Source organism: Herpailurus yagouaroundi, unplaced genomic scaffold (assembly GCF_014898765.1).
Source record: "Herpailurus yagouaroundi ecotype Mexico unplaced genomic scaffold, PumYag 139, whole genome shotgun sequence".
In the NCBI taxonomy this organism is placed as follows: domain Eukaryota; kingdom Metazoa; phylum Chordata; class Mammalia; order Carnivora; family Felidae; genus Herpailurus; species Herpailurus yagouaroundi.
Genome location: NW_024412394.1, coordinates 2,261,150 through 2,270,454, shown reverse-complemented (window position 1 = coordinate 2,270,454; position 9,305 = coordinate 2,261,150). Strand labels below are relative to the sequence as shown.

Below are 9,305 nucleotides of genomic sequence, written 5' to 3'. Positions count from 1 at the left end.
GAATTTGACTTGACTGATTAGATATGGGGCAAGATGAAAAAGGAGTCAAAGGTGAGCAGGCAGGAGAATACAAAGGCCTTAGGTTAACCACAGCAGCAGCCACAGTGGCCATAGACAGGGACTGAAAGCTATGAGAGAGTAAAGCAGAACCTACCACATTTCATGATGGTTTTGCACGAGGGGGATGAGAGGAAAGGAGCATCTTAGATTCCCATATCTCTGCCTTGGGTGACAAGGCCAGTGAGTCAAATAATATGGGAAAAGAAGCAAGTTTGGAAGGCTTTGGGCAAGTTGTCTGACCTCTCTGAGCCTCAATTTCCCCACCTGTAAAATGCGAATAATAACATCCACCTCTCAGGGTTGCCATGAGAATTAAATAACAGGGAAGTTGTGGGGCATAGAATAGATGCTCAGTAAACACTTTTGGGTGATACTAATAATAGTCCTTGCTCATGTGCCAAGCACTTGATCCTCACAACAACCCTATAAGTTACATCTTATTATTATTCCTGTTTTACCAACACAGGAACTGAAACACTGTGAGGTGAACAAACTTGACCAAAGTCACCCAGTTGGTAAGTGGCAGAATGTACTTTCCTAGCCACTGCACTCCACTCACTCCTGAGACTTATAACTGGACTTGAGGAAGGAAGAGAGGACGTGGCAGGAGAGATGGACAGCAGACCTGATCAAGGATTCACTCCAAGGGCAGTTTTTATTTAGAAATGTGCCTCTACAGCTTGGTGGCAGTCTGAGGGCACATGCCGCTGGCTTGCTTGCTTGTTTGGTCTCTTTTCCAGCCCAGGGCATAGGGTCCTTGGGGTTAAGGCACAGGATCAAGTTCTCAAGGATCAACATCCCAGACAGCCTCAGTGGTCAGGGGTCTGGGGCTGGTGCCCAAAATAAACAAGGCTCCGTTCTAGACTGTTTCATGGTTAGAAGGCCTGGGCTCCTGGCACCAGGTCCTCAGCTCCCTCTTCTGCAGGGGTTGGCATCACCCACAGGCCAGCTGTGGCCAGGTTCTGGTGGGTATGAGGTCGGGGGGTGGGGAAGGGGATAGCAGAGGCTAATTTTCTGGCGATGGGTCCAGTTTATCTTCCTGGGGGGTGGAAGCCGAGATGGGAGCCTCATCCCCACCGTTGAGGGACTTCAGCTGCTCACTGCTGCTGGGTGAGGGGGTCCTGTTGCCCTGGGATCCCCAGCGGGTCAGGCGCTTTAAGGAGGAGTCACGGCGGGCAAGTGGAAGGGGCTGGAAGCCTGTGAAGGAGCTGCTGGTGGTGGGACGCTTGTCTGGCAGAGAAAAGGCAGCCGTGAGTAAGGAGAAAGGTGCGTGCAAAGGGGACAGGTTGAAGGGCCTTGCCTCAGTCCCTGGGGTAAAGGAGAACCTCCTGACCTTTGATCCCCTGCAGACTCTGTATCCCTTTCTCCTTCCTTTCCCTCTCCCCACTCCAGAGAAAGCTTCAGGGTCTACCCCTTCTCACCTCCGGGCTCAATTGGATGCATGAGTCGGTTCATCTGAACATTCCAGTGTTTCACATTGGTGCTGGCCTGGCGCAGCTTCTTCTGGGCAGCCTGTGGGGGACAGGGCCAATGGGGAGTGGGTCAGAGACCCATTAAACAGACCATCCTAAACAGGGTGCCTTGACCTTTTCAGGTTTGCAGGCCCCTTAGAATCTGACAAAGGCTATTATTGATCACCTCCCCAGAAAAACTCACGCAGGTTCATAAAGAGTGAGATATGTGAACAGAGTTAGCTTCCAGTTTCAGGGGTCTCGTGGGTCCCCAAAGGGTCAAAAATAATCATAATTATGGTTTCCATTCATTAAGCAGCTAAGATATGCAAAGCATATTTATTATTTTAGTTAACCTCCAGAGCAGAGGCGAACAACAAGGAAGGGAAAAGAGGTTAAGTGACTTGCCCAGGGACCGACGTTGACCACCGCACCACACCACCTCTGCAGGACCTAATGCAAAAGCTCTGCTCCACTGCTCACCCAGCCATTAGCAGTGGTTGTAGGGTGAGGGAACCACGGAGGAACTTTCCCTTTCCATGGTACATATTTCTGTGTTCAAATTTTTTACTATGACCATGTCGACCAACAAAGCGAATAAAATGACATTAATAAGAACATCAAAAATTGTAAAAGAACAACAACGACGACGATGACATCAACCCCTCTTCCATGGAGATTAGAGCCAAGGTATAGGGACAGCAAGGGAGGGGCTTGGAAGAGCATGAGAACATTTTGCGCAGATCAATAACCATGAAGCAAATAGCAGCTAATGTTCCCTCCGCACTTGCTACATGCTAAATACCACGTATCATCTCCTTTGGTCTTCATAACAATGCTGTTACCGGTCCCCTTCCCCAGGTGAAGGACTTGAAACTCAGAAAGGTCAGGCAACCGGCCTGAGGCCACACAGCCAGGAAGGGTTTCAGGGTTTTCGGGGTTTCAGGGAAGGCTCCGGATCCTGCGGGTTCAGGCGCTCACCCCGCCGGCCTCCACCCTCTGCCACCGCGGGCCTCACCTCCACGTCCTCGTCGGCCCTCTGCCGGTTCTGCCGCACCTCCTCCAGCTGCTGCTGGGCTCGCTGCAGGGAGCGGCTCTGCAGCGCCATCTCCTGCTGCAGCTCTTGCTTCTCCTGCTGCGCCCGCTCGATGTAGCGCTCCTGCTCCTCTTTCAGCTGCAGCAGCTGCTTCAGCTTCTCCTCCTCCTCCTCCAGCAGTCTGCCGGGCGCACACTGTGTCGTCTCCACGGCCGAGGCACCTCGCGGGTGCCCCGCCAGCGGGACGCTGGGGAGTCAGGGAGGGGAACCAGGAGGGGTCCCGCTCAGTCCTACCTGGTCTGGGCTAGGCGCACAGCCTCCTCATCCCGCCGCGCTTTCACCTCCAGTTGCAGGGCCTCCTGAAGCCTCTGCTGCATCTCCTCCAGCTCTTGGATGCGCTGCCGCTGCCGGGCAGCCTCCTCCTTCTTCAGTTCCATCTCAGCTTGCATGGAGGCCCGGGCCTGCGCGGGGACACAGAGCCGCGTCCATGGGGGCACGGCGTGGGGCAGGGAAGGCCGCCGGTAGGCTGCCCTTTCCCCAGGGCTCCGCTAGGCTGGCCCAACTAGCTGTCTCCCGGTGAGGGTCTGGGGGGGCTCCTTCATGTTGGGGTTTCCTGATCGGAACCCTTTCCGGGAGCCTGACTAGGTCAGATAATGGTCAGTGAACAGAGGCTACATGGGGGAAAGGGGCTCGTCACCCCCTGCCTAGCACCAGCCTTAATAATCAGTATTATGTCCTATTAATATTAGGCATTATAACTATAATTAAGGCTAGTACTAGGCAGGGAGTGACTATAATTATAATAATTGTTGTAACAACTAAAGGTGTTCCTTCACTTGATCCTCACCATACCTCTAAGAGCACAGTTCTGTTAGCACCAACATGTCACTGATAAGTAAATGAGGCACAGAGAGCCTAACTTGCCTGAGATCACGAGGCTCCTAAGGGGCAGAGCTGGGATTGAATCCAGGTGTCTGTAACTCCAGTTCTAGATCTCTTAAATCCTATATCTAATTCACCTACATGCCTATCCGCCTCCACATTCGTCCCTCCTTCCTCCCATCCTGCGTTCCCCGAACTGGTTCCACTGTAAACTTAGATCAAATGTAGTCCAATCTAGTCCAGCGTTGGTCCAAACTCATCCCCAACCGCCGTCTTTAGTGGCTCCGCTGTCCAAGCCCCGCCTCCAGCCCAGGCGTCCGAATTCTACACCTGTAGCACTCAGCTCCAGCCCCACCCCGTCTTCCATCTCCAGCCATCACTTGGATAGGTTCCTCCTGCACTCCCACCCCTTATCCCGCCCCTGGCATTGGCCCTGTCCCATACGCTTGTTTCATTCAGGTGCACAGGCTCTGTTCCAAGGCCCTCATTCCAAGCCCCGCCTCCACGCACCTCCTTCCCCAGCCCGTGGGCTCCGCCCCCGGCCCAGGCCCCGCCCCCGGCCTTCAGCTCTCTAGCCGGGTCTCCCAGCATCTCTCTGCCCGCTGTCCCCCGCCGGGTGCGGTCCCCACCTGCTCCGCCTCGCGCAATTGGCCCTCGAGGGTCTGCTGCAGCTCGCGGTGCTGGCTGCGGCGTCGCTCCTCCTCCTCCTGCAACAGGCGCTCGGCTTGCCGCTGCGCCTCCTGCAGCAACTCCAGCTCCTGCAGCTTCCGTTCCTTCTCCTCCTGCAGCTGCTGCAGCCGCAGCAGCTCCTCCTCCTTGGCTGCCCGGCGCCGCTCCCGCTGCTCCCGCTGCTCGCGCCGCTTCTGCTTCAGGTCCTTGTGCAACGACGTCTTCCCCTCCGCCTGCAGCCGGATCGCGGTCTGGATGGCTGCGGCGGGAGAGGGAGGGGGTCAGCAGAAGGCTAGCCGGGGGCAGCGGGGTCCTCGAGGTGGTCCACCTCCGGAAAGGGGCCTTAGGAGTTGCTCGAGTCAGTCTCCGGCCTCCCGCTGGACAGTGTTACCACCCCCTTTTCACTAAGGAGGCGACCCAAGCCAGCCGGCGGCGAGCACTCACCAGCTGTCCATTCCTGGCGCTGGCGTGTGTCTGAGGCGCTCATCTCGTACGTTCGGGAGGCTGTCTTCACACAGAACATGCAGCGCTTCCCCTCTCGGTCGGGCAGCACCTGGGAGAGGGCAAGTGGCCCCAGATACGCTGGCTTCACTGGGGTCAGGGCCACACCGGCCGCAGAGACGCTCCAGTTCCGTCCCCTACAGGTCCTCGCTGACCATCCACTCTGGGCACCGCTCCTACTCTGCCAGGAGCCTGGATGGCTTGGCATGGGGGTTAGTTATGGGCGTACTGTGTCCCCATAACTTTTGTAGTCCCTGCTCTTTGGAGGTAGGGCGGGGCCGTTTTCATCTTGGTATCTCTCCATGGGGCCTAGCATGTAGCCCATTACTGAGTGCTTATGCAGATCATTCTTGAACACCTCCTGTGACACGGTCCTCACCATCCAAATCATTCATTTTCACATAGCCCTGCCTATTGAGAAAGTTCTCCACTCATTCATTCCACAGATATTTTGGAGTGTCTACTGCAGGTGGCTCATTGTTCTAGGCATTTAGGATACCGAGGTGGAGGTGTGCCTAACAGACCGAAATCCCTGCCTCCCCTAAGTCATATTCTAGCGGAAAAAATAACAGCTGCCACATATTGAACTTCTTATGCTCTAGAGGCCGTAGTAGTGCTATATATGCATCATTTTTTTCACACCTCCCAAACAACCTTGCCAGGCAGGCATTATTGGCTCCACTTTACAGAAAAAGAAACTGAGGCTCTCACAGGTCGTGGAGCATGCCCAATTCACACTGCCTGTTAGTGGTGGGGCTCAGTTTTCTGCCCAGCTCTATGCTCTGTCCTCAGTGACACCTGTTTTCTTACGTGACAAAAAATGGGCAGAGCCTAGGATGATTTTTAAAAATGTAAAACAACAAATGTTGATGAGGATGTAGACAGTGGAACCCACATACACTGCTGGTGAAAATGTAAGGTGGTATGGCTGCTATGGAAAACAATTTGGCTATTCCTTAAAAAGTTAAACAGCATTTCCATATGATCTCGCAATTCTACTCCTCAGTGTGTACCCGGAGAAGTGAAAACATATGCCTACCCAGAAACTTCTGTATGGATGTCCAAACCAGCATTATTCACAATAGCAAAAAGACGGAAACAACCCGTTGTCCATTAATGAATGAGTAGGTAAACAAAATGTCTGTCTACCCAATGGAACATTATTCAGCCATAAAAAGGAGTGAAGTTCTGATCCACACCACAGCATGGATGAACCTTGGAACATTATGCTGAGTAAAAGAAGCCAGTCACAAAGGGACAAATATTATATGATTCCATTCTACTCCAGGTACCTAGAACAGGCAAATTTATGGAGACAGAAAGTAGAAAAGAGGTTAGCAGGGGGTGGGGGAAGGGATGAGTTCTTTTTTAATGGGTAGAGAGTTTCTGTTTGGGATGATGAAAAAGCTTTGGAAATAGTGGTAATGATGACACAACATTGTGGATGTACTTAATGCTATGAACTGTACACTTAAATGGCAAATTTCATGATAGATGTGTAGTTTTTACTACAACTAAAAAAAAGTTTAATGTTTACTTCTGAGAAAGAGTGAGACAAAGAGAGAGAGAGAGAAAACATGAATCGGAGAGGGGCGGAGAGAGAGGGAGACATGGAATCCGAAGCAGGCCCCAGGCTCTGAACTGTCATCACAGAGCCCGACTGGGGGCTTAAACCCACAAACCACGAGATCATGACCTAAGCGGAAATCAAGAATCAGACATTCAACCGACTGACCCACCCAGATGCCCCTCCCCCCCCTTTTTACCACAATTTAAAGAATTGTTTTAAGCCACTAAAATAATAACGAGACAGAGCCAAGGGAGGGAAAGGAGAGGGATGTGGAGAAAGATGAGGGAGGTATAGAGTTGTCAAAGGGAATGGAATTTGGGTGAAGGAGAAAAACTTTTCAAGAGGATTCCTAGAACATTTTGCTGTGTTGTGTGAGGCATAAGCCATCTCTTCTGAAACCATTAGCAAAATTCACACCTGTGTTCTACCCCTTCACCGTCTCCCTCACCTCCACGCAGCACTGTGCGTCCAGTGGGATGGTACCCCTTTTCTCCTTGCACTCTTCACTCCCAAAATAGCAGAGGCAGCTGGGCTGCAGCTGGAACCAGCGTTCTGTCCAGTTCCTCCTCAGGTGCCCTCGCTTCCACAGGTAGCCCTGCCAGCCAGAGCAGAGTCAGAGGCCTCACCGGCACGCCCCATCCACCCCAGTTGGGGTTCCTCCTCCAGTTCCCAGCTTGGCCTGACCTGCTTCAGGACATCTTGGATGAGTTCCTGATAGACTTCATGGATGGCCATGCTGAGAGTGTCCCGCCCTACACCTCGAAGGCAGCGCCCCGAGTTGAAGAGCTCCAGGAACTGCCAGACGCTGAGCCCTCCGCTGGTCTGGGCTGCCTGGGCTTCCTGGGCCAGCAGCTCTTCCAGCTCACCCAAGCCCACCTCCAAGCTCATGCTGCTGAGCACCTTCTTCAGCAGGTATTCCACCTGGAGGAGAAGGAAAACCTGGTGGCTGCAGCAGGCAGTGTTGCCTGCGACAATACCAGAGGGTGCCCCCTCTCGCTCCCCAGAGCCTAGACAGGGGTGACCAGGTACAGGGAGTGGGGGACCAGAGGACTAAATGTTGGTGGAAACCAGGGTAGATTTGGGAGGGGATCCTGGAGCCCCAACCTCAATTCAGGCATCCCCTTCCCCTCCCCAACCTCCAGTCCCACGTCCCACTCCTTCATGCTTTAAATTAAAGGCAGGGTGAAGGCCGAGGGCTAGGGGCCAGGCAGAGGCAGCAAATCATAGAACATGTCAGAGGGGGTGCAAGGGCCCTGTCATCCAATACCCTTACTTTGCTGATGACAACACTGAGGCCCAAAGGGGGAAGTGGCTTGTGCTAAATCATACAGCAAGTTGGTGGCAGCAAGAACTCGATTCAGAGCTCCTGAATCCCATCTGAGTCCTTATTCCAAGCCCAAGCTCCAACCCAGAGGATCCTTCCCTTATGGGAGGTTAAGGGGATTGGGGGTGGTGGTAAGCAGGGCAGGGACAGGAAACCTGCTACAGAGGAACAGGAAGTAGTGGTTGGGGTACATCCTGCTGCAGTTTGTTCATACATGTTGATCGCAGCAGCAAGCAGCCTTCTGGCCAATGAGGGGCCACCTTGCCCTGACGGGAGTCTGACAGGGGTGCTGAACCAGGTGTAGAGAGACACATGTCCCTTTCCTGCCCCAGCAGCTTCTTGGGAAACTCTCTTGCTCTGGAGGCTCCTGGGTCTCAGCTGGGAGTGTGTGTGTGTGTGTGGGGGGGGTGTACCAGTTCAGGGATTAGATATTTCCCTCACCCTTCCCACAAACAGAAGCAAGAAGACAAATCTGAGTGCAGTTGGATGTGCCAGGACTTGTAAACACGGAGGATTCCTCCCCTCTACACCTTAAGACCTAAATTGACCCTGGCATATTCATAGTCACCAAAAGGTCAGGAGAAGGCTGAAAAGATGGGGGAGAGAGGTGGGAAGTGGTTTGGGGGGGCACCTGAGTTGAGGCCGTAGAGCCTCTACTCCCAGCATATCCTCTCTGGAGCCCTGATTTGGGTTGGCCCTGGCTCTCCCCAAATTACAGAAGACAGGAAGGGAAAAATCTAGAGCCAGAGCCAGATTTGGTTGCCCCACCCCCCTGGGGTAATTGGACAGCTATCCCAGGAAAGTCTCCCTTCCTCTCATATAGTACCCTTCTCAGACTGCTACAGTGCCTTAAATCCTGCCATTTGATCTTAAATGGTTTTCATTTTTAAAAGCCCAGTAAGGTATCAGGCATTTACAGCTCTGTGTAAATAGAATCTACAGGTCATTTTCCTACTTTGAGGGTTAACAGAGGCTTGAAGTAAGTGTAGTTTTGGTTCTCCCTGGGGGACGGCACAATTATTCTGGTCCGGGCAATTCTAGCATCTGGGGACAGCTGGGGGCAGAGAGGCACCAGCATGGGAAGACCAAGAAGAAGGGGGTTGTGGGAAAGTTGCAGAGATGATTCATGGTTTTGCTGAGGCCTGGCCCCAGTGATTCTGGGGCTGCCATTACCCTCACCTCATCAGGAACCATGATCAGAGGGTACTTGTCCTCAGACAGGAAGTTGAAGAGGCACCAGAGGCGGAAGGCATCCTCATTGGAGAGCATGCTGTTCCCGTTGCTGTCCACCCGATAGTTCTTCTTGGCCGTCAGGGTCCAACACAGCTCATCAAAGTGCTCCTTAACGAAAGCCCCCTCCTCCACCTGCCACCAGGCCTGCATGTCAGCCCAAAGGCCGCCCCATCCTTGCTCTACCACCAAACAAGCCTGCAGCTGCTTTCTTGGGGTCACCTACTCCCCTGCTCCCTACCCTGCCAAGTTGGGGCTCTAACTTGAGGAATCCCTGAGCTGCTTACCAGGTAACTAGCTGATTCCACACCTCCCACACCAATCCACACCCACCCAAGTCCCCTCCCAACAGAGAAACACTAGCCCCTCAGCCCAGGGGAAAAAGAAGCGGAGGCCAAGGGAGGATGGACAATCAAGAAGAGAAGAGAGTGACAGCTGGGAGGAGCAGGGGGCACAGCACTGGGGAGGCTGGAGAGCCTTCTGTAAAGGTTACAGCTGGAAATGGGCGGTGAGCCTAGGTAGGAATGGGGTGGAAGTGTGGAGGCTGAGGTGAGGGAGATTGAGGGTGAGTTAAGGGAAGCA

At 53.4% G+C, this 9,305-nt stretch overlaps 1 protein-coding gene across 3 annotated transcripts in view; it reads right to left on the bottom strand.

The window, feature by feature from the left end:
• Window positions 1–691: 691 nt before the first annotated feature.
• The window catches only part of DEF6 (DEF6 guanine nucleotide exchange factor), a 19,047-nt gene continuing 10,433 nt past the window's right edge, over window positions 692–9,305 (bottom strand). For all 3 annotated transcript variants that reach the window (XM_040473284.1, XM_040473283.1, XM_040473281.1), the window contains 9 exons: window positions 8,673–8,858; window positions 6,854–7,090; window positions 6,618–6,764; window positions 4,543–4,651; window positions 4,059–4,357; window positions 2,842–3,008; window positions 2,530–2,728; window positions 1,482–1,572; window positions 692–1,290 (listed from right to left, as the gene is read on the bottom strand). In XM_040473284.1, coding sequence (XP_040329218.1) covers window positions 1,067–1,290; window positions 1,482–1,572; window positions 2,530–2,728; window positions 2,842–3,008; window positions 4,059–4,357; window positions 4,543–4,651; window positions 6,618–6,764; window positions 6,854–7,090; window positions 8,673–8,858 — 1,659 coding nt within the window. In that variant the 3' untranslated portion in view covers window positions 692–1,066. The remainder of the gene's footprint in view (window positions 1,291–1,481; window positions 1,573–2,529; window positions 2,729–2,841; window positions 3,009–4,058; window positions 4,358–4,542; window positions 4,652–6,617; window positions 6,765–6,853; window positions 7,091–8,672; window positions 8,859–9,305) is intronic.